Raw genomic sequence first — 24,348 nt, 5'->3', positions numbered from 1 at the left:
ATATTTTGGACTGCAGAGCTCATGCATACCAATACTCACAAATGCAAACTAAAGAGTCTTTATCACCTTTATCTAATGACCTAGAAGAAGTAGGCTGCAGACATCTCATATTGATTCAGGTTCAATAAGCATATAATTTTTATCAAAAGACTGAGAAAATTTTGTTCCCAAGACTCCCAACAATTATAAAAAATCACAACATAAGGAGAGTGTGCATTCCTCCAGCAGCACCTCTGCCCACGCAAACTAATGAGCAGAAAGAATAAACATCAAGATTTGGTAAACATCAAGATTACTGTTCTTCCAAATTACCAGCAACTTAATCTCTGCCTCTTTCAGAGTTTTTTGTTCAAGTTCATACAAATCTGATTCTCACTGGGGCTGAAGTTTATATCTAGCTCTCACTGAAAAAGGTCGGGTAGGAGTCACAAGGTAAACATGATCCTTGACCTTTTCCTTCTGCCCTCTGTGTTTGCAGGCAGAGGGAAGTGCAACAATAACCATGTCTACAGAAACAATCATTAAGTCAGTTCATCTTAAAAACACAGAACTGCCCTTCTTCCAACCTCCAGCAGAACATACCATAACACACCAGCAGACCACATTTCAGTAAGAACTCACTCACTGCTTCAAATGATGACAAAATTCATGAAATTCAACGAGCAATACTTAAACAAAGCAGCATCTGGCATCATTCACATCACAGCTGAGATGTCAAAAATTATTTATTTTAATAAGTTATTTCAGTGATTTAAAACAGTTCCGATAAGAATATAACAATTTAACAATTTAACAATTGTTAACTTCAAAAATTTATAAATGTTTTTCCTCCTGGATTAAAAAATTAGCACACACATTCAGACTTACTTTCGTATTCAAACAGTTGCAATTGTGAAAAAGTTGATACAGAGTCTGCCCTGACAAAGAACTGAGAGGTGAGATCTTGGATTAAAACAGAATGCAAGAAACCAAGGAAGAGTTAGAATACAGCCTTGCCCATCATTAGCAAGTCAACAAAACAGTCAAAACAGTATTTTCATTCTGCATACAGTGTATCATACTCTGGAGAAAAGTCTTACTGTAAAACAAAATGCATTTTCATAAATACTGAAGGAGTGCCTCATAACTTCTGACATCACATATGCGTGGAGAATGTGCACAGGACTTTTCAAAGGACTACAAAATGTACTAATTCTTAAATATTTGCACAACAACAGCACAAGGAACTCCTGTGTCCATCACACAATGGTTGTCCTGTGTCAGGAATACCAACCAAGGAAGCCAGGACAAAGGGACAGTTTGCTTGTGTCTGCTCTGGAATTGAGCTTTAAAAGAAGTGCCCACAAACAGAACAAAAACCTCACCACAGCAACAGCCTCCATCTCTAGGTCTGAGTTTCCTAAGCTCTGGCATCTTGTAGTCTAGTTTTTGTGATCAGTCCAAACCTTGCTGGTAGTTGGCTGCCCATGAATCTCATCCTACAGCAGCGACAACCTCAAGGCCTTCCAGACAAGGCTTTGGGCCACCTTGTCTGATCAACACTGACAACACAGAGTTCTCACAGGATTACATGGCAATCACAGAGGCTGTTGACTGAAATATATAGCACAGGAACTGATCATATGACAAACTAAGCACATCCTGCAACATGCTGCAGAATACGTGCACACCAAAGGGAGAGCAACTGGATCACCTCACTAGACCTGGATACTGCAGATAAGACCAGCTTCATACAGCAGCCCAAATCCACTGTTGATGTGATTTTTTGCTTTGTCTGAGGGAGGTTTGCACCCATCTAGTCCTTGAACAGGTCAATCACAGGTGGGTACTGAAGAGATTTCAGGCAGGAGGATGAAAAGCAGAGAATTGCCTTTAACTTTGCTCTGTTTTTCAGCTGAGTGATTAGTAATTAATTTCTTTATAATAAAAAATTTACAGAAGCCACCCCATTGTGGGATACACTATTAAAATACTTTCAACTTTGAGACAAGGCTGTCTTTACAGAACAGCTAAAACCTCAAGGGGGTTCCTCAAACCATCGTCTGTGAATGCACAATGGCATCAATTAAGAGCCTCTTGAAACAACAGAAGTCACAGCGTGGGGAGCAAGAGAAACTGAAAATTGCTGAGGCAGCTGCATCAGGCCATGAATCCCAAATCCAAGCAAGCCCTCTGTGATCAGAAATACAGCACTATGTATGCAGCATCTGATGCCTCAGGCAGCCATTCAGGCAGAAAACTAAACTCCTCTGCACACATTTGAAAGCTGAAGTCGGGAACATAGACAGCAAAACTCCGCCCATGCAGAGATAAGGCAACTAGAAATTTGATAGCAGTAAAACAGTGCTAGCACAAAGGACCAGCACATACACAAATTATGACAACTGCTGTTAAATATTCCTGCTCTGGCAGGAAAACACACTTGCTAATCTAACAGGTTTTCTCATCTGTAGCTCCATGCTCTTGATTTGATTAAAGGCACAAGAATGATGTACCTCTATATTTGTTTACACTATCATTCTTGGATTAGTTACATTTTGGGAAAATGGTCTGCATTTACAGAACACTATCATTTTACTATCATCTAAGTAGAACTGCAAGATTAAAAATTGACAGTTCATTTAAAAATTCATTTCTAAGCACATTAGCAGCTGAAAGGATCTGCAAAAATGATACTATACAAAGTAAATGCTACTCAGAATTTCAAATACCTTCCCTTGCTGCAAACAAACAGATATCTCCTACTGCATATCTTAAAACTTTTCCTTCCAGTGCCTTGAGGTTGTGACGTAAGTTCATAGGGGCTGTGAATAGAGGTTCACACATTGCTCCTTTCTTAAACCTTTACAGAGAGTTCAACAGGAAGAACACAACTACAGTGACAAAAGGCTATTTGCTTTCAACAAAATTAACATATTATCTTGTTCTCAAAAATGCAACAGAAAACTTTTAATAAGAGACAATAAGGTACAAGCTATCAGCTGCCCAAAATATTTTATACAGTATCAGAAGCACAATCCCCAGGGACTGTAACATACATGAGGTGACAATGCTGGTGTAGAAGTGCTTTTACAGCATTTAATAAATTAAAAACTCACTACTAGTTAATCTTGAGGAGCCAGGTTGTTAAAGTGGCGTGATTCCATGCATGAAAGTGGTTGTGAATGTCTTATCTACAGCCTGCATACACAAATATAGGAGATGAGTTATACTTGTACTTCAGGTATTGATAATAAGAAGTGAGGTCTATCCAACTACATGTCCTCAAGTTTTAAAAATCTTGAATACACAAAAGCTCTGGCTTGCACAGAGGATATGCTTTGTACAGAATATAAATTATTAGGAATTAAACCAGTTTTTCTTATAATAAGAAATTCTCAAGGAAACCCATCGTTCCTCTTCCTCCTCTTCTTCCAGTCATTCCATCTGATGAGACCATCATTGAGTAGGATGACCAGGATAAATTAATCTCTTCCTGAATCGCACCATAAAGCAGCCTTAATGAATGATGGCCTTTAAGAGTAGAATTTGCTGTTACTGACTTTCTTCTCCTTTAATCTTAAGGGAAAAGAAAAGGAAAATGTTCAGTCTACTAGGCATTTCTCAGAGGAAAACAGTCTACCAAATTCAATCTAGATACCAAAATGAGTGATGTATCAGCAAGAAGCATTGCAATTTTTTTCCTCAATAAATGGGAGTAAACCAGTGATTCATGCAGCTGTTCAGCACACATAAAAAAGGACAAGAATACTTCAAGTCATGAGATCTACTCAAGACTTTCTCCCTGTACATGAAGCCTCTCTCTGTCTCCTTCACACTCATCCCAAAGATGGCAGCAAAGGAGAAAGAACCCTCCCCTAAGCTCTGGATAATGTACTGAACTGACAGTGCAATGCTGTTACAACTCAATACTGGTTTTATCTTTTGTGGTTTGTGTATCTGGAAGCATCCTCTGTTCCTACACATCTAATATGCTCAGGACATTTCCAGGGACATAATTTTGACAGTGTAGAAAGAGTGAAGGGGTAGGTTTATTTGTCTGTATATACTTCCAGACTTTCCTCCTGGAAAGCAGAAGAGAGGAATATAAAACCTCACAGGATTACACGTCTCGCTGTGATCACTGAAACTGAGATGCCACTGAGCAGACATTGCACAGCTTCTGCTGGCCTCTAGTGGCTCCCAGCCCAGCCTGGCTTCTCTGCAGCCCTTCCTCGCTTCAGATGAGCTCATTCTGCCCTCACCACTCTTTAGATGCCCATTTTGATACATCTGAGGTTTCCTTACCACAGCTCATGTGTAGATAGAGCTGCCTTGGAAAGGAGAACCATTATCAACCCACCTGCGGTTACACGTCTCTTGATATATCTGTAGTTTGTGCTCATTCACACTGAATTCCTTCAATATTGCATCTCTGTTAGGATTCCTTAAATTCATGTGGGTGTCATAAAGGAACAGCTGGTTGTTAAGCTCCTCCTGGCGCTTCCGAAGTTGCCGACAGGAGGAATAAAGCTCTTCTTCACTCTCCTTCAAAAGAATATTGGAAATCAAGGTGACTTGTAAGACACACACCCAAAATGGCACCAAATATTTATAGTTTGGGGGATTATTTTGTTTCTCAAACACACTTTAATAACTGTATAGAATGTTTTATAAAATTGGTTTGATATGTTTATGAATGTTTATGGAAATAAACTAACTTAGAAAGCACTGAAAAAAGCCAGCAGCTCCTCTAACAGGGGTGTCAGGGACATTCTAGCACAGGTCACGACTTGGGTGCATCTAAACACTTCTGTTGGAATGTTTTTCTCTAATAATGTATGTCAGTCTCTTGAGGAAAGAACAGAAAATAGTGTATCATGGTGAGTTATCAGATTATAACAGCATTAACTATACTTTTTTAAAAGTTTATTTTTTGGCTCTTCCATCATATTTGTGTACTATGCAACAAACTGTCAATCCTGGGGATTGTCTACCGAAATCTAGACTAAAGGTCAAAATACTGACTAGTAAATAGGACCCCTAATAGCAGCAAGTACCCAGATGGTCAAGAGAGAAGGACAGCTCCTGTATTTCTCTGTAGCTATGGCAATTCAGTACTTGCAGAACAACTGATTATGTCTGATTTTCTGTTGTTGCATGTGGCCCACAGTAGGTCTCAATATATCCCACAAGCATAAAACAATCATAATTATTCCCTTTAGGACTCCAAATTATTTTAATACTTCAAAACTTTGGAGTCAAAAGCTGTCTCTATAAAGAGTTACTAGTGGGGAATAGAACTGGCAGGACTGAAGTCTTAATCTTCACATCAGCAGCAAAACAAGATACTCATTCTACAAGAAATGACATGCAATCAATAAATGTAATAAATCCAAACATTTTCAAAGGCTGCATACTAATAAGACTGACTCTTTCTGCATTCAGTCCAGATCTAGGAAAACTGATAGGTTACCAACACACCCAGGGAGTTTCACTTACAGGAAGGAACAAGATCCTTTCCTAAACCCTCTTTTTCTTCCTGAAACACACTCCTACACAGGCATGGGTTGAAGCAACTGAAACGGCCTCAGTGCTATGCTACTGATTAAGATTTAAAAAGTAATTTATTTAATTATTGTTTGTAAAGCAGTAGGAAACTCTGTATTCCCAAATCACAAAGGAAATGCAGATTGCTAATTACCAATTTGCAGGTGTAATCATCAAGATGCATATGTACTGCTATTAGTTCTTGTAAATAAATGTATCCACAAAGGTAGACCTTAAAACTGCATTTAAGAATGTCCACTTGAATCTTTATGTCAAAAACATATGCACCATTGAGGCTGATTGTAATCAGAAAACACTGAAGAGATACACACACTTTCTGATGGAAGTAAATCAATTTTCAAGCAAATAAGACATGTTTTTAAATGCAACAACCACCTCAGTATTTCTACAATATCAAGAAAACTGTTCAACTTCTACAGGAACTGCATAAGGCCCCTCATAATAACTCTCAAATGTGCATGCTTACGTCTACAATATTTTTGCTTCTCTGTTCCTGAGAAATTCCACAGCCATCTGTAATTCCTCTTTATAATTTTGTATTTCATCTCCAAGTGTATGCAGATGGGCTCTGTATATAAACAGGCCTGTTATTAAATGGTATCATTTTATGGATGGTCATCATTTTTTAAAAAGAGGCAGAAGAACAGAGACAGCCTTGATCTTTTCTGGTGCTTCCTGAATGATCTGCCAGAAGTTCTAGAGCTGATAACTACAGCAAGTCTGGGTTTGTTGCAGACTGCCAAACAAAAGGGAAAATTTGTGAAAGTTCTCCTTCCACTGCAATACCACCCAGAGACATCAGACATTGTAAAATACAAAGCTGAGCTGCATCTTCATTTGGCTTAACAAGCAGAAGAGGCTTCGAGAGTGTAAAACGTGCTACGGTCAGAGGGCTCAGTCTGACAGATTGGGAGACACTCTGCTGCTCTGAACATCACTGTTAGAGCTGCTCCTGCCCCAGGCAAACAGTGATCTGAATTCCTGAAGAGAAACCACAGCAGGAGGGATTCCCAGTGTATCCACAAGTGATGTCCATGCTCAGCATTAGGCAATGGTGAGTTGCTGTCAGTTTTCTCAAAGGCAGCAAGCCAAAAACCAGCAGTTTACCAGGCCTCCTCTGTCAGATTCGTGTCCATGAAATATGAACAATTTAAATATTATCTTTAAAGGACACACCTCTCTTGTTTACACACACACAGCCCTCTTGTCTCAGCTTCCAGCCCTCTCCTGCTCTCAGGACCCACAGAAAGAACCTACCATGGCTGTCAAACACTCATTGCACAGTCACTTTACAAGATGTGTTACAAGGTGGCTTTGTAAAAACCTCCACAAAGGATGTTTGAAAAAGTCTGCCACTCCTTTGGGAAGAACAATGTGACTGAACTCAGCCATTTCCAGTTCAGCATTTGCAACTGCAGGTACAAATCCCTTCAGAGACATTATGACTTAAAGTTCCCAGAATTTGGTGTTTTAGTCAGAAAAACAATGTACACTGGTGTGAAGTGCAGTGTAGGCCTGGATGGTTGCAAAAGGTTACAAATAAGAAGTTGAATTTTTTTTTTCTCTGAATCTGAAGGTGTTGGAAAGCACCCTGAAATAGCCACTTCCCAGAAGAATCTTTAAACTTTCATCATATGGCCTCTATGCAAGTGTATTTAAATTACATAAGATATTATTGAGAAAGAGTCTGAGAATAATCCTGCTTCAGATCAAGCTATATAACAGCACCTTTGGAACACCAACACACACCATTCACAGATCAGCCACTTTAATGCCTGGCTTCATGAGCAAGGATGAACCATTATTCTTCCTCTATGTGTTTTAAAATACAAGTACATCAAGTAAGTGTTTTACAGAGGCTTAAAAGAAGTAGATTAGCACTTCTGTAGGGACCAGATATGTCTTCCACTTGATGGGTTGTTTATTTTCATGAAATACTGGAAGAAATTAGTATCTTCTCTTGCTAAAGTGATTTCTTTTTATGTAGGACCTTTAAAAAAAAGGTTATTCTACGAAGTCAAAGCTGATTTTAGCTAGTTTTGCATGGCATCACTCAGTTAACAGGGAATGACAACGAGCATGCTGTTACAGCAAAAACTAGTGGAGGTAATGATGATTTGTTTATGCATTATTTCTTTTAACAACCATGTAATCTGTCCACCCAGAGGGAGAGTAACTGAATTTGTGCTATTTGTCTTCCCCAGTACCTGCAGAAGAAATGCCTGACAATAACACATCAGACACAGAACAGAAAACTAAATCCTCAGTTCCTGGTTTTCACAAAATACTGATAACATACATGCTAAGTGCACAAAAAAAACCCAGTGGTTCTCACCAGAACTTGCTGCATTTCACAGTGAACCAGAAGCGAGGCCAGCTCGATATCTTCACTGTAGCCGTTCTTGAGAGGGACTGCCCTGAAACCTGGGGCGGGGGGAACATACACAAAGGACAATTAGAGCCAAGGCAAAGGGTCATGTGCAGCCACAAAAAAAGTGCACACAGTCCTGAGGGGATTCTTTCAGTGCTCAAACACTCCACTGCTGAGAGCAGGCTTTGCTATGGAGGTTAGAGAGGAGCAAAAGGCAAGAATGGCAAAATTGAGAAACTCATGACTTCACATGCTCTTGAAAACTAAAGCAAGAGTAAGTCGGGTTCATAGAGGAAGGAGGGAGTCCAGCACCACAGAGGAAGTCACAGTACAACAGTGCTGAACAGCATCTTTCTGATACAGCCCCTCATTGTAACCACTGATCCTACCTGATTTGATTCCTTTGATGGGAAAAGTGGCGTGTGCTAAGAAATTGGGATCACTGAACATGTCCTCCTCGTAAACAACAAAGCGCAGAAACGCCAGGTTTGGATCGTAAATCTCAAATTTCACTTGCTCTGCACAGGGTGCCCAAACTGGATTCAGGCCATTGTCATCTGTAGGGAAAGGGGAAACATTTGCAGTATAGAGCAGTAAATTCACCTCGTTCACATATGGGTATGTATCCCAGGACATTTCCTAAGATACAAAGGCCCAAAAATCCTATTTACCATCTGTCTCATGTTGTAACCTTGCTTCAAAAGGTTTGTATTTGTTTACTTGGTGGGGGACATAGGAGGAAACTAGGCAGGGATGAAAATCCATTAAGGAAAGCTATTATTTGTATTTAACCATATAAAACCCCCTTGGACATGTATTTGTTTTTTAAAAAAAAAGCTAATTAATAGCTCATATTCATAAGCCTTACATTCCATACGTGAGCAAAAAAAAAGCAGGAAAAGCACTGCCTGTACCCTGACCCAGGGTACATGTAGCCATGTACAGAACACCAACATTTGGTATATGTGACACAGCCAGGAAGTTTGCTCTCTAAAGTCTTGGTCACTTCCCACAAAAAGTTTACACCATAATCCTCTTCTCTGAAGTACCAAAGAGCCACAATGCACATTCTTGCTCCTGCTTTTGTGTTTATTTTCCACTGGTATTACTGGTTTGGATACTCAGAACCAAAGCCTGTTATTTACCAGAGGAAAACTGCTGTATCCAGAAATATTAAATGGTAAAATATGAAGTGGCTGAGATATTGCCCCATGGCACTTAAATGAAGCTCATTTACAAACACACATCCCTTGTCCAGAACTCTCCAGGAGTGAGCTTTGATCAAACTTCTCTTGCATTGCAAGTTATACTATTTTACAGCCCTATACACCCAAGCTGTCTCCCAGGGGGTGCCAGTCTTAGAAGCTGAGTTTAAATAAACATAGTCTGGATCTCACAGTAGTAACTCTCTATTTGGGCCAGACTTTTGGGAACTGACTAGCACTGTTGGAGGCACTTTCAAGACAGCAATTTTTTAAAATATGCAAATACACAAACTTATGCACAGGCAAAAACATAACAGAATGGGACTTCTTTTTTTTCCAAACTGCAACAGTACTATTTTTTCAAAACTTGATATACATTGAAGTTTCTCAAATTAACTGGCCCTGAGGCAAGCAAGAGAATAACACTGTATGACTTATCAGTGCAGAGCAACAGTTAACCCACTCCTCCCTACAGTATAAGTTGCTGGCCAATTACAGACAACATAAATACATGGTCATCCCCTGCCTACTCACTTTATTTAAGTACACTGGAAGTATAACCACATCCTTACAACACAGAAAGCCACAGATACTCACTCACAACTGTTGTCTTGAATTTGCTGTTATCATATTCAGCCCCACAAATTTCAACCTCTACAAAGGGACAAGCGATGCTTCTACCGAGTTTAGGGAGATGACGAGCACCCAAAACCTGCAAAAGCAACTCTAAATTATAACCACCTCCAAAGGAAACTTGGCACCATTATTTCTGAACAGAAGACATCCTGCAGAACTAGAGGGGGGGAAAAAATCCAGAAGAACGTGGAAAAGCACACGGTCTCTTTCTTGAATATGTTTGCATGTATTAAACATACTATCTGTGCAACAAATAACTATTGTTTGGGTAAGCCAGTGATTTTCATTGTAAGATACTGCAGCTGACATTCATTATACACAATATGCAGTTCCAGACCAGGCCTCTAGCATAAGTTTTGTTATCTTTCTTCGGTCTTTATTACATACCTATTTCTAGACATTTCTGCTTTGCATTCACAGCCCCTGTTTAACTTGTCTTTAAACTGCAGTGAAAAGCAGTTAATGTGTTTTTTCTTTCTCAGAAAACATACTTTTAAAGGACATGTCTTACTGCATAGCAACTGAGAACAGACAATCCCTGTTTGGCACTAAGTCAACATGGCAAAATTTTCTCAAATTTTCTCTTGAAGAAAAATGAGAATGAAATTCAGATTAAGTCATAGTGTATTAAATATGATGAAGGGGAGATCAGCTTATTATTTTTTTCTGTTTAGTTTCTATATTTCATTATAAATATTTTTCTTCCACACTCAAAATCTCCTAACTAGTTGGTCTGCTGCAAAACAATCTCTAGTAGGACCCTTCTATTGAGAAGTTATTAGGTTGGAAATGCAAGTTAGTTCATTTCAAGTTTTTATTAACAATTATAAAAAAATCACCCCAGGATTGTGTTTTCAGTCCTAAAACATGTGCTTCATTAGCATGATAAAGATATATATTTCTTTTTAGGAAACCAGTAAAGCTAGTTTTATTCTCAAACACACTGACACTTAAAAACAGTATTTTGACAACCTGTCAGATCTTGCTCTGAAATATAATAGCTTTATTTTTAGTTTTATAGATATTTATGACTGGTAAAAACCCATAATTTACAAAAGAGATTTACCCTCACTGTCATAATCATCTGCAATTTCCTCTTCGAGTCGTTTGGCATTGGGTCATACTCCTCATTCCTCATGCTCTCTGGCTGCAGGACGTAGCCAGTGCGTCCATTAAGTGAAAACAAGGCATGGTTCAATTGCATGTATTTATCTAGGGAGAGAGTTAAACAGTCATAACAGAAGATCCCAATTGGAATAAAGCCAAGGAAATACCAGACCAGTGGCTCCTCTCTGCAGAGCTTCCTGGTCACCACTTTATCAGAAAGAGCTGGAAAGGTAAGTTCAAAGACTCAGGTTCTTCAGTAACTCAAACTGACAGGCTATTTTTCATCAATTTTAATCCCCAAAACCCCATCTCCATCCACAATTGGCTTCCTATCAATGTGTCATAAGATAGTTGGCCCTCACCAGAAAGTGGAGGACAGCCTTCCCTGTGTCTGAACACCTATTCCTACACCTGAAACTTACTGTAAATATCTCTGCTTGCTTTTCACAGAGAGATCAAGGTGAAATAAATCTTTTAGAGTTTAGGGCTACTTTGGCTCAGAGACAGGGCTTTTGGAGACCCCTTTTTGGGGCCCAGCTCTATAAGGCGATCCACACGTTCAAAAGCAAACTTCAATTCTTCCACATCCCTTCCCGAAGGGAAGTACAAATAAATAGGACAGTGACTAGAATGGCAGAAGGGCCAGAAAGGGGTTCGTTCATGGTGAAATGGAAGGTGGATTAGATCCTTCTTCAAAAGGAATATTACCTGGAGTTTGGAAGTTAAGAGCCACCATCTGGGAGCCACAAAGCCAGAGGCGAAATGGGTCGTAGTTGGATGAGTCGACCCTCTGTCCTTTAGGATAGACACGTGTCAGTCCCTTCAGGTTGTATTTCAACAACTCAACTGGCTTTTGCTTCACAATGCTCTCTGCCTTGGTTTCCACAAAAGAACGGATTTCTTTGAAATCAGGATTGTCTACACAGGGGTGAGGAAGAAAAGTAGTTACCAAAGGAAGAAATAAGTTGACATTTATACTGTATTTTTACCAACACTTTGTTTTACTTTGTTTTGCTTTGTCCTTTAATGCAGTAATTGGCACCATTTTCAGGCAGACATGGCAAATTGGTTGAGAATCAAGTCTGAAAGTCAAAATTGCCTGCCTGCCACATGCTTTGCAGGAGGGCAGATAAGAGCCCATAGTCATGTCCTCATCTCATCATAGCTAATAATGTACTTCTGACCACTATAACACATATTTAAATGAGACATCTCTTCCTGGGTTTAAATGGGGAGAAGAAAGGGCGAGCCAGGGTTAGCCAATGCCTCAAACAATGACTATAATTATAATGTCTTAACTGCAGTGACAGCTTATTAAAAACATTTGCAAAGAAACTTAAAGAAAAGAGCACGTTTGCTGGCTTCTCCAGCAGCAATGACAAAACAATGGAATCAAAAGCACATTTTCAGTATCAGATTCCACACCTGCACTTACACAGACCTCAGTTACATTATGAAGCCACGTACATCTCAACAGCCTACACCTGGTAAACAGGCTCTTACCATAAAGTCATATAATGCACAGTAAACCCACTTTGAAGGTTTTTTACAAACAAACCACAAGTGTTCAGCCAGATTTTATCTTCAGTTCTAAAATCTCAACTAACATCTGTAAAGATAGAAGAAAGAGTAAAATTCAGTTGTAATATTAAAGACAATACCTAAATTGTCCTTGGTTTTGCTCGTTGGTTTGCAGTAGATTACCAGATCAGATAATTCAATAGCAATTAATTGATTCTTTTCCCAGTATTTCCTTCTGTTCTCCTGGAAAACATAACAAAGTTTTAGATTACAGATATGCTGAGTCTTATGGTACAGTAACTGCAGGGTGTACTCTAATGTGCATTCTTTGGTGCCCAGATTCCTATCTGATACTTTAGACACTTGCATAGATGTAAAGCACTTTCAGACCCAACTCAGAGAACAGGCTATAACCAAGTGGTTTTGGGTTTTAGTTGGGGATGTGCTTTGGGTTTTTTTTTTATGGAGGAGAAGGGTGCTGTTTGGGGCTTTTTTTAAGCAAGAGTTTCATTGCTTCCCTGATCAGTCCTACTCAGAATCCCGGCAACATTTTTTTTTTCTTTTAATGTGGCTCTACTCAACTTATTTTTAGTTATGTTCTTAACTCCATAGCTCATATAAATGCAAATGTATGCAGAAAAAAATGCAAAGGGTAGTGAAGTGTCTCTGTATTTATTTAAAATTCTGAGCAGAACTTAAGTCTTGCTAGTAACTCCCAAACAGCTAAATTCAAACCCTGTGAGCACCATTCCTCTAGTTTTCTATTTGTGCACCAAACCAAAAATGTTCTGTGTGGAAAATCATGTGCAATCTTGTTGACATTACCAGTACTAAACCCACTATCTACTTCCACATTTGCAAGCACCTGCTCTATGGAAGCTGAGCAATGTTCCCTGCCAGCAAAGACTGGGAACTGCTGGAAGCAGCAAGACATGTCCCGAGTGGAGACATTTGGGCTGGAGGTTTTTCAGACATAAGAAGCTACTACAGGATAGAACATGTTAGAAGAGTCCCATACTGAACAGTGATTTGGCACAAGAGATGATGAAGCAGCAGCTATTAGTAAGCCTTCTGAAAGAACTCCCTCAACAGGACAAACATAAGAGGAATGAAAATCAGAACTAGACAGGCATGAGTTTCCAGAGTGTTTCACTGAAACAGAGATTATGTATTGAAGTCTAAGAAAAGCAAAGAGGAACACAGTATTTAGACTTGGAAATAACCTTGGGGAAAAGCTATAGAAACCTCATTGTACTCAGTGATCCACCACAGTTTCTCAGACGTTGCTTAACAGTAATCAGAGCTGCAAACAGCAAGAGATCACTTCTACTCATCTCTAGACATAACCCTCTAGTGACAACCAAGCAGGAGTGCTGGCAATGAACAACCACTCCTGGGAGCATGGCAAGGGTCAGTATTGAGCAGAGATGACAAGATACATGAAGCTTAGTTTTATTTCATGTGTATAACAGACACTGCTTAAAAACAAACTAATTTAGAAAAAAAAAAACAAACCTGTATCACATTGCAGCATAGTGTTAACTCACTATGCCTTTTCCTTCCCCAAAATTCAGCCTGTTAACTGTACTGGCAACAAGGGCCTTTCCTCATCTTTATCCCCTCCCCATGCAGCATCTATCATGTGAACTTTCCAGAGGCCATGCTGTGAGGGAAGCCTCCCAGCTGACAAGATCGAATTTTGAAGCATCTTTGAACACAGAGTGTTTAATACTTCTCCAACTGTACAGAGAGAGAAAAAGCTGCCAAGCTCCTGAAAAGCCATTGTTGTACCATAAAAAACATTCAATTTAGAGACACTTCTTCTGGGTCGTGTTTCTCTTTTTCTCGTTTTTATTTCTAAATGAAGGCCTGGCACAAGAACCTTATCTCTCCTCCCCCAACAATAGGTCAACAGCCTGTTGCTTCTCCCCTTGCTGAATTTGTAGCCCTCTGTTTGAGATATCAACTTGCCTGCTATAAATAGGATTAGGACAACCCCCAGAGCATTACCACTCCATATGACAGATAAACAGCATGAGCCAACAGGATACTGAAACACATTTTCCATCAGCCATATCACCCACTTAACAATAAAAGTGAATAAAAGCGAATAAAAGCAACAAAGGAAAGAGTGTAGTAAAGCATAGCCATTTTAAGGACTTTTTGGTCATGTAAAAGAGTTCTTAAATACTAGAAAACACGACAGGGAGGTAAATTAGAGCATCAGAACAGGAAAAGCACAGCCTGAAAAGTGCCTTTAAGTGTTAGTAGAGGAACATAGAAGCTAAACTTTGGCAGAATCCTTGAATTTGTAGGCAAATATTTGGAAATATTACTATTCTGGGAAATCCAGAACATGCTTATTAGTTACAAATAAATAATTAGCCAAACAATTCCCTATCAGCGCACTCACCGGGAAGCAGAGTTAGTAAAGAGGATTAAGAAGAGTTTAGGGAATGGCAGCTCAGATTTCACACATACTCACCAGTGAATTCACAACTCTGAACAGAACAGTCTGATATCTGAGTTTCTGCTGCTTAACACCAGGACGAACCAGTGTAACCAGATGTAACATTGTAATGGTATCTACTTTGGCCTACTAAGCACCTTCACTGAGGTGCAGGGTGCAACACAGACAGTACTCTGCTGAAAACCTCCTGTTAACATAAATTTACATAAAATGCTCATTCACACACCGTTCCCCAAAGATTTTATGGAACAAGAGTCACAGCATCGATAGAACGTACAGAAAACTGGAACACGCATGAGAATGAAGGACCACATGTTAGCAACATTTAGCAGCATAGAGCAGCTAAAGATAAAAGCTATTGTAAATTTATAGCAGTACATCATAAAAAACAACAAGGAATAATTTTTTCTCAATACCTCTTCTGCAGTTTTCCAAGTGATTTCACGGATACTTTGGTACCATTCAAAGAGTTCTTCTACTTTATCGGTTGCAAACTCAACACAAGGATCTTCTGGATTCTTAGGTTCCAGAATGAAGACAAAAGGCTTTTTGTGCTTCCCTTGTGGCATTTTCACTGTTAGGCAATACAGTAGCAAGAAATTTATACTGAAATCCAACAGTTCTTTTTCTAAGCTGTCATTGCTGATTTATGGCAACAGTTAGCGTTATAAAGTTTCAATGTACCAACCTCGTTGGTTAAATTAATACAAGCAGAGGGTTCAGGTTTTTGGTGGGGTTTTGTTTGGGTTTTTTTCTAAATCTTTCCTTCTAAACATAAAAGAATCTACTCAACAAGCTCAGGAGAGTCCACATGTGAGCATCAGAAAATACATACCAACGTTGTACGTATTGAGCACCAGAATGCCACGGCACAGAGAGCCTAAGGGGTTGTCCTCAATAATCTGAAAAACATGAGTTGATTCTCACCCTAAATATTCTCTTGAGTCAACATACACAGGACATTAACAAATAATAATGTTAAATCCAACCTCAGTTTGACTGAAAGCATGCCCACTGTAAGGTTTAAAAGCCTGTTTTTAAAAGCCTGTTTCCGTATCAAAAGCGTCTTGTTTTGATAAACACATGTGAATCTCTTCAGTGAGAGTAGTCAAAAGGAGGAGTGCAGCTTCTGACCTAACATAACTGCTCATTTGTTAAGTCTGCTTAAGGTTACAATGACCTGGAGGGAGGAAATCTAATACTTGTGTTTTCCTCCAAAGACTCCTGGAAAATCATTGGAAGTGCTTCAGAACAACAAAAGAATTCAGTGTTTTATTTTTAAAACTCAAAAATGTCAAAACTGATTATTGTGAAATTCTGTTTTCTTTTGTTGAAGAGCTCTTTGTCCAAGACACTGGACCATATATTTTAGATACTTCTGACAAACACTATAGGGTTAGTCATGCATAAAAACTTAATAATAGAGAGTAAAATGGTTCGTAAGATCTGTTTGGACACACAGTTTTCTTATTTGCAAATATTAAGACAGTAACTATACAGGAAAACTAGTTAAAAGTTTCAGGTATGTTATTGTTTAACCAAACTATCTGAAAAACCTGAAGTGGTATGATTTTCATTAACAGGAAATCATCATCATCTCCTGAAACCTCACCAAATCAGCCATCTCCTTAAATAGTTTTCTATGAGCGAAAATATATTCTGACAAAAATATTCAGCAGCAGAGAACAATGAAGAATACATTCATCTCTCTGTTGTGTGTTCTTTCAGACACAGCATGCAGTGTTGTGAGTCTGTAAACCAGACTTCCACTGCCAGGAGGTAGCCAAGGAAATGTAGTGGACAAACCATAACCCTCACCTGATTCTCAAGCTCAGCAGAGTTATCAGATGACATGTCTTCAACATAATTAGATGGAAAATAATGTTGGATTTTTTCTCCATAATCCCCCTTCCACCTGAATTTAAACAGAAAAGTAGAGAGAGAGAAAAAAAATAGCTAGAGAACTTCAATAGGCCATTAATGAAGCAATAATCCCCAAGAAATTGGTCATTAATACCCCATAGTAGCTTGTCTAGCTGGCTATCACCAAAATATAAATGATGAAGTAGCTAAAAGCTCTAACAAAGTGATCATTAACTGTAGAAACAGATGATTTCAGAGGGATTACAGTTACTGTAAACTGCAATTAATGACTTAAGAGGCTTTTTCCCCCTCCAGTACTAAAAATACTATTATGTGGTTGATTACCCTGTAGAAACTACAGGGAAACATTAGATTCCCAAGCTTTCCAAGCAATTTACAAGCCAGCTAGAAAAGAAAACCTGTTATGAAAGGAGACTATACAGAGAAGTAAAAAAGGTGGGTTTGATTCCTCAGAAGTGCTTAGCAGAGCAAGGACAGAAACAGGGCAACGATTACAGTGGTAATGGGTGAGTGACTCCCCAGAATACACAAATGTTTGGGAAGGATGCAGGTAGTAAAGGAAAAATACCGGATACACTGGGCAAAGGAGGCTCTGCAGGTTGAGGTTATTGCTGTGGGATAGAAAAATGGAAAAGACATGAAAGGAGACTTGAGGACGAGGGAGTTTTGTGAGTTTTTTTTAATACACTGGCATTAAGATTTATAAGGCCACAGTTAATAAGCAGCAATCAGACAACTGGCAGTTTTTTTAAACTACTACTCAAAGCTCATTTTTTTCCTCCATCTAGTAAGTCACCAGAAGTTCTCTCATGAGGAATCTTTGTCCTTACCAGCCTCCAGTTTCCTTTGTGACATTATGAATTAAAGCTCCTCGAGAGAAGCTCAGTTCATCACTCCTTTTGGCTCTGTAGTCATACAAGGCTTTCACTGTTCTCTGAGGCTTCAAGAGAAACAGAGCAAAGGGGTCATCTAGGGGGACAGGTCATAAAATAATCAATAATCCAATTTTAAAAAATAAAAAAAAAAAAGAGGGGAGGATTGGATTATTATTTTGTTGTGATGAAGCTTAGAAAACAAAATACAGAAGATCCAGAGTGACATCTATTGGTGGAAGCAAGTGATGCTACTTTGTTATTATTCAAGTATCAGCTCGGGAAAAAAAGAAAAAGAAAACGAAAAACCAAAGAATCTTTCTTTTATGGGTGCTGAAACATAATTACGGTAGAATAAAAATAAGAAACTCCATACAGTGAAATATCAATCCTCTATTTTTAACCCATGTATTCATAATCATTTTGAGTTTGTAGGCTTAGATGCCTACAAAACCTTCACTTCAAAACCACATCAGCTATCCTGCTGGTCACATTTCCTTTACGAAGACAGGCAGTTTTAGCAGGATGAGCAATTCCTTTATCTTGAGTTTACTCCTACTACCCAAATTCTTCAGCAGCAATGCAAATTCATTGGCCAAAAAGACTAAAAAGAATTACATTCACAAAATTTACAAGCAGGTGGTTTTTATGAGAATTTACAAGTAGGCAGGCCCTAGCAGGAGTTACAGACAAGTAATGTTTGATGTGCCACTGGTTTTTAAAACAGTATTTATATTTTAAAAGAAGACAAACTTTAATAACTCATTAATAAACCAAAGGCACCATTTTAATATAGAAAGCACATGAATACACTCTGCACCTATTTGTGCATTCAGGCCATGTTTGATGACGGAAATGCAATGATTTTGTGCACACAAGTAACAGTGTGTAGAGACACCCACAGGCACAGAAATGAGGTTTATTTGTTGTACTTTCTTTCCACAAAGATGTGGCCTTCTCAAATTGAATCTTCTCACAAGTATTTAATTTGGGGACACACCTGCATAAGCCAAATCAAATTGTCTCCACAGACTCAATAGCAAAAAGTGCCCAAATTCCCAGTGTGAATGAATCAGTACAGGATCTGAACATAAGAAAATGTGTAGGTACAACTTTTAGAGACTAGAAAAAAAAAGTCACACCCTTGAAATTTCTGCTGTCCAGTCCCCCATGATCAAGCAGCCTGATGCTTTCAATTCTCCTTTTCATCACTGCTAACAGGAAACAAACAAGTCTCATAATTTTAAGAAGTCTATAGTACATGTGAATAACTTTCTTTAAGCATACCACTGTGGGGGTGATTTCACTGGGTTCCACATACATCTTGACATCATAGAGGGAATTAATATCTTTTTCCTAAAAACAAGAAGAAAAAAAAAAAAGAAGTTTCAGAAATCAAAAATTATAAAAGTGCTTAATGTTAATTAATTAATAATAATTAATATAATATCATATATTATATAATGTTATATAATATAATAATATAAAAGTACTTAACATTCATTGCTGAAACCACCTTTTTGACCATACATAGGCAAACAGAAGAGAAGGAAGCCAGATACCTATGTTTTGCTCATTTCTATAGTTGAACATACCTGAGCACGAGTTTGTTATTTAACTGTCTGTGCCTCAGTTTAATGAACAATAAAACCCCATGAAATAGCAATACCTCACAAAGGTATCTCTTAATCAGTCAAATAGCTTTTTGGTTGTGAGAACCCTTCTGTGTACAACCAGGAAAGAAATACCTACACTCATGATTTCTGTGCTACAGTACTTTAGTACTAGTATTGGTTTCACTATTAGATAAAAATTCTAAAACAATATACACAGTCATCTGTTTCATTTTATTCTGTCCTTGTGATTCCATTTGGACCTGGACCTAAGACACAGAACCTTTGCTATAGGCAACATTATAAAAAATCCTGAGGTCTAAAATCTTTTTAGCCCCTTTCAGTCTCCCCAGAGGAAACAAAATCCCCAGGTTTTGGTTTTCTCAAACATGCCAGATGCTTTTTTCCCCACAGATATATATCTGAGGAGAGAAGACAGCACCTCAGGTTTTTCAAAAGCCTCAGCAAAGCTTTCTCATAATGAAACACATCCATCCAGAAAGGAGACCTTTATCCTCAGCTAAATGTTCAGGTTCCTCGTTTAGTCAATGGATAGATCTCTTGGGGAGACTTGGCGAGAGAAGTCAATATAACCATCTCTGTTTCACAGAAAACTACCTGTTAGACCTCCCCCAAGCTGATCTACCTCAACCAGGCTGAACCCCAGCCCTCAGGCCCCCGGTACCAGCCCCCCCGTACCGTGCAGTAGCGCTCCAGCAGCTCCTCCGTCACCGGGTACCGCAGCTTCATCTTCCTGTACAGCCGGTGCTTCTCGTAGTATGTCACCAGCTCCACCAAGCTCTCAAAGTAGGCCGAGGTTCCCAGCACAAAGTGACGACCTTCTTGCTGAATTCGGAAGTGCTTCACCTTCCCCTCCGCCCTGCGGGACAAGGGCAGGTGCTGTGAAAGGTGTCGGTGCTCGTGGGGAGGGCTGTGTGTGCACTGCACCAAAGCTGCCTCGTGCATCTCAACCATGTGAAATGATTTCTCCCCCTAACAAAGCCTCTCCCATTCAAATCAAATTACAGTTGCCTGATTAAATTCACAAAAAACCATTCCCGCTTTTCTACAACATACAGAGCCCTGGGACAAATCCATGGTTTTGCTTGGATTACATTTCTGTGTTTCTTCCCCTACAGAGAGGTATTTTGTCACCTTTATACTAACACAAATATCTCTGATCAGACTGAGAGTCCCTCTGGAACCCTCTGCTGCTGATCTGCCACTGTCCCTAAGCACCAGACACACTCCCCTCAAAATGAGTAGCTGTCTCTTCCTTATAATCACCTTGATAACTACAGAAATCAATTTTGAAAGAAAAAAGAAATCTCTTGTACTTGAACACAAGGTTTGTGTTTGCATTGATAACAGCAAAACAATCCACTGACAACCATCCCACCCACAAAGACCCCCTTTCAAGCTGCTGAAGTTTTGGTACTTCTTGTTTTCCCCACTGTTAAATGTTTTTATTGAGATGCTGCAGCTCCAGTTACTTCAATATCCACCTTGGTAACAGCAGAAAGCTTCAATCTAAAGTACATAGGAGACTGGGGAATTTTGGACATCTTCAATACACAATAAGCATATACATGAGCAATTTTGTATGTTGCTAAATTATCCATTTTCAGAGAAATGCAATTTGATCTGAAGGCACGATGGAGAACACCACAATTCTCTACATTTTATTAATGTTTTTACAAGAGCCACAGTTTCAAAACTGTTTTCCCTGGTGAGAAAAGCCAACAATTTCACTTTGACATTTCTTTTCAGTTATATGACAGGTCAGGATTTCTAGGGGATAAGGACATAGAATCACTGATGAACCTGCACCAAAGAAACTTCAAAATAACACCATCTAGCAAGGGGTGTCAAAGAAGTGAAGAAGGGCTATGCACAGTTCTGAATGGAAAGAAAGGGACAGCTGGTGCTCAAACTGCCTTTATAAAAGCATAGAAGTTTATGCCAGTCACAAATTAACTCTTGTACACATTCCCATTCTTGGAGCTGCTGCACAAATCGATTACTCAAAAGCTAATTACTCAAAGTTTGAAAGCAAGAATACCATGACACTAAAAAGACCATTATTTTTTAAATAAGAAAAACCAGAACATTGTTGGGCTACTAGGTAGGGCCTATCTGTCCTTTTCTTACCTGAAAGTCATGGCAAACGAGTCAGGTTCATCTCTCTTCCTAATCAGAAAGGCTCCATCTCGAGGAATTCGCATGAGCATGTCTTCTGCCTCGCCCCGACTCAAGTTGCTGTAGTACCAACTACAACAGATAAAAACCAAAATGGACAAGGCATTACAAGGCTTGTCAAATGTCATTCAGAGAGAATAACAGACAGCATTATTAACAAGAGTTTCACACATTGTAAGAAAAATTAGATTTTCCCCATCCTGCCACCTATGACAGCAGTTTTTTACAAAACATTGGAACACGGAAGCTTATTTTGGAAGAAAGCAAGGAATATATCAGTACACCTTGTCTATCTCAAATCATAAAACATAAATCTACATTTCTTCCTGAAACAAAGGCACTGGATCCTGCTTTTAGTCTGCCATTCCATTCTCAGGAGTTGATTCAGTTTTGACACAGCAGATTTAAGGTAAAGCCCAAACATAGACAAAAGAAAGACACCAGGCATTTGAATTCTTTTCTTTAGTGCTTGATTTTATCTTCTCTGTAGGGATGGACCTATCTTGAGTCTGAAGCTGTGGCCACTTATACTGGCAGTATATCCCTACCTTATTCAGAAAGGCAGGAAAGTCTAACCCTTAAACTCTACCTTCCCCTCTCACTGGCTTCCAAAGTTACCTACAGGTGCTCAGTGACTCCCAGATCCCAGCAGGGTAAAAAAAAGTTTAGTCACAGATCAGTATTTTACATGCAAAAGAGATTTATTTTTCTCCCTGTGAAAGAAACCCAACAGAACAAAGGGCAGTGATTACAGTTCTCTGTCAGCAAACAAGGGCAAGCTCTGCCCAGGATCTGTGACAGGCAAACACCAGCTGGAAACAAGCACCGAGCTGTACTAGTTCCTACCACAGGGGGTGAAGTCAGCCTAACCAACTCTGACAGGGGTGAGGTGGAGGGCAGGATTAGGAAAACGTAACTGTTTGGGCTCACTGCCCCAGTAACAGTTTCCAGATGGCACAGACCATGACCACTTAGTTGCCAAACCACAGCCAACTACTAAATATCTAATCCAACCCACTGGGTGTTGTAAAACACTGAGCAGACAAAGAAGAAATTGGCACATTTCCACGGCATTACAGTTCTCACTGATTTTCCTAGTTGCTGCTAGTAAATTGCTTTCCAGTGACTGCTTTTTGTTGTACCAAGTCCTCACAAAGTCAGTGGTGTTACTCGGGATCTTTCAGGGATGCTTATTCCTCCAACTTCCAGGGACAAGCAATATTTAAAGCGCGCTCCTGAATCCAGGGAATTTTCTACAGAAAAATCCAAGACCAGCTAAAAACAAGGCAAAGGACACCGACATAACGACACTGCTTGCCTTCTGCTGTACGTACTCTTTAGTCTCATGAGGGCTGGGATTAGGCACAGCATCAGTCAGGCGCAGCTCAAACTCAGCACAGCGCAGGTGGGCCTCCTTGTAGTGCTGGATGAGATCGTAGATGCTGTCAAAGGTGAGGTTGTCTGTCAGGTAGTACTTCACAGTGTCCCCATCACCTGTGGAACGGATCCGGCAGTGCTGGACTCTCCCCGACCTCCTGAAGAAGTGAAGGGGGGCATAAGGAAAATACAGGTTTTATAACAGATTTTCTTCTTTTGAAGCCCTTCCCCACCCGTTCCTGGTCAACTAGTTGGTGAGCTTGTGAAGAGGCAAGTGTCATCTCGTAAAACAACCAAAAAAAAAAAACCAACAAAAATGCTGACAAGGGAAACTAAAGGACCAAAATAATAATTTTCAACTGACAATTGTTTAAAATCTGTCATAAACTTATTCTGCAAAATTTGCTCTGACAGCTCTCTGAGTCAGAAATCCATCTGACACTATTCCTCATAATGTCCCAACCAGAAGAATAAAAAAAAAAACCAAAAAACAACAAAACCCAGACTATGAAAACAAACAACCAACCAAAAAAACCAACTTCAAAATCTTTATTATTTTCCCTCTAGAGGATCCTTACATTGAAAAGATCAATCTCTGATAATAAAGGTACACTCATGAGACTACCTTTTCACTGTAGAAACAAGCAATTTATCTCTAAATTAAAAGATCTAATTTTGGCCCACTCATTGAGGATATAACAAATCCTATTTCCTGCCAAAACACAAAAAAAGTTGGGGGTTGGGGGAAGAATCAAGCCAGTCAGTCCTCTCTTGACAAATCTAACGCTTCAAATAAAGCCTACTTTGCCAAAATGTGCTATGTTACACTCAAGTTTAATTTAGAAAGTAGTCTTTCACAATCCCATCCATAACATTTGAGTATTATTCCTATTTCTTCTCAGCTATAAATGCATATTTTAAAAATACACACATTCTTGTGCAATGCCATAAAAGAAACAATCACCATACCAGAAAGACAAGGTGTAATCATCAGGGAAAGCTTCACTTTCCCTAACTAGGAATGTCCCATCCTTGCCACCCATTTCAGCACAATATTCCTGGAGCAGTTTCTCAGCAGTTGTTCTCCCCCCTTTCATTTTCCCGTGGAACCATTTCTCTTTTAAGTGCAGTTCAGTACGTTTCACCTCCTAGACCAGAAAATAAGAATTTTTATAATGCACTTCTAATTTTATGGTTTTGAAACAAAGTACTTGCTCTTGACAAAACAATCTCCTGTTTCAGGATTTCAGCTGAGCTCTCCAGCCAATCACCTTTATAGTCACCCTGCTTTACCAAGCACCACGTGCTCAACTGTGGCAAACACTTTGCAAAAGGGAAATGAACCCCTGTAAGAGGTGTGCTGGGTTAGTAACACAACAAACATTAGTTCATGCTGTTTAGTTTGAGAACAGCAATAATACTCCAAAGACTTTGTCAGTGCACACGTCATCATTAGCAGATAAGTACCAAAATTGTATTTAATTGTCTTTGTAATCATCTTTGAAAGTCCTCATTTAACCAAGGGAAAAAGTTATCTTATTAG

General features: G+C 39.2%; 1 protein-coding gene across 1 annotated transcript in view; it reads right to left on the bottom strand.

Annotated features, from left to right (window-relative positions):
* Nucleotides 1-750: 750 nt before the first annotated feature.
* The window catches only part of PLCG2 (phospholipase C gamma 2), an 80,205-nt gene continuing 56,607 nt past the window's right edge, over nt 751-24,348 (bottom strand). The window contains exons 26-42 of the mRNA XM_039380812.1: nt 23,775-23,953; nt 22,763-22,963; nt 21,381-21,500; nt 19,929-20,109; nt 18,904-18,972; nt 17,575-17,684; nt 16,679-16,775; nt 15,696-15,762; nt 15,277-15,434; nt 12,531-12,633; nt 11,578-11,787; nt 10,829-10,974; nt 9,724-9,838; nt 8,311-8,478; nt 7,886-7,974; nt 4,343-4,527; nt 751-3,558 (exon numbers count right to left, since the gene is read on the bottom strand). Coding sequence (XP_039236746.1) covers nt 3,516-3,558; nt 4,343-4,527; nt 7,886-7,974; nt 8,311-8,478; nt 9,724-9,838; nt 10,829-10,974; nt 11,578-11,787; nt 12,531-12,633; nt 15,277-15,434; nt 15,696-15,762; nt 16,679-16,775; nt 17,575-17,684; nt 18,904-18,972; nt 19,929-20,109; nt 21,381-21,500; nt 22,763-22,963; nt 23,775-23,953 — 2,241 coding nt within the window. The 3' untranslated portion in view covers nt 751-3,515. The remainder of the gene's footprint in view (nt 3,559-4,342; nt 4,528-7,885; nt 7,975-8,310; nt 8,479-9,723; nt 9,839-10,828; nt 10,975-11,577; nt 11,788-12,530; nt 12,634-15,276; nt 15,435-15,695; nt 15,763-16,678; nt 16,776-17,574; nt 17,685-18,903; nt 18,973-19,928; nt 20,110-21,380; nt 21,501-22,762; nt 22,964-23,774; nt 23,954-24,348) is intronic.

This window comes from Pipra filicauda, unplaced genomic scaffold (genome assembly GCF_003945595.2).
Source record: "Pipra filicauda isolate LSUMZ 115617 unplaced genomic scaffold, ASM394559v2 scaffold203_size1373443_pilon, whole genome shotgun sequence".
In the NCBI taxonomy this organism is placed as follows: Eukaryota; Metazoa; Chordata; class Aves; order Passeriformes; family Pipridae; genus Pipra; species Pipra filicauda.
The sequence above is the reverse complement of the archived record's forward strand: the minus strand, read 5'-3'. Positions and strand labels throughout refer to the sequence as shown.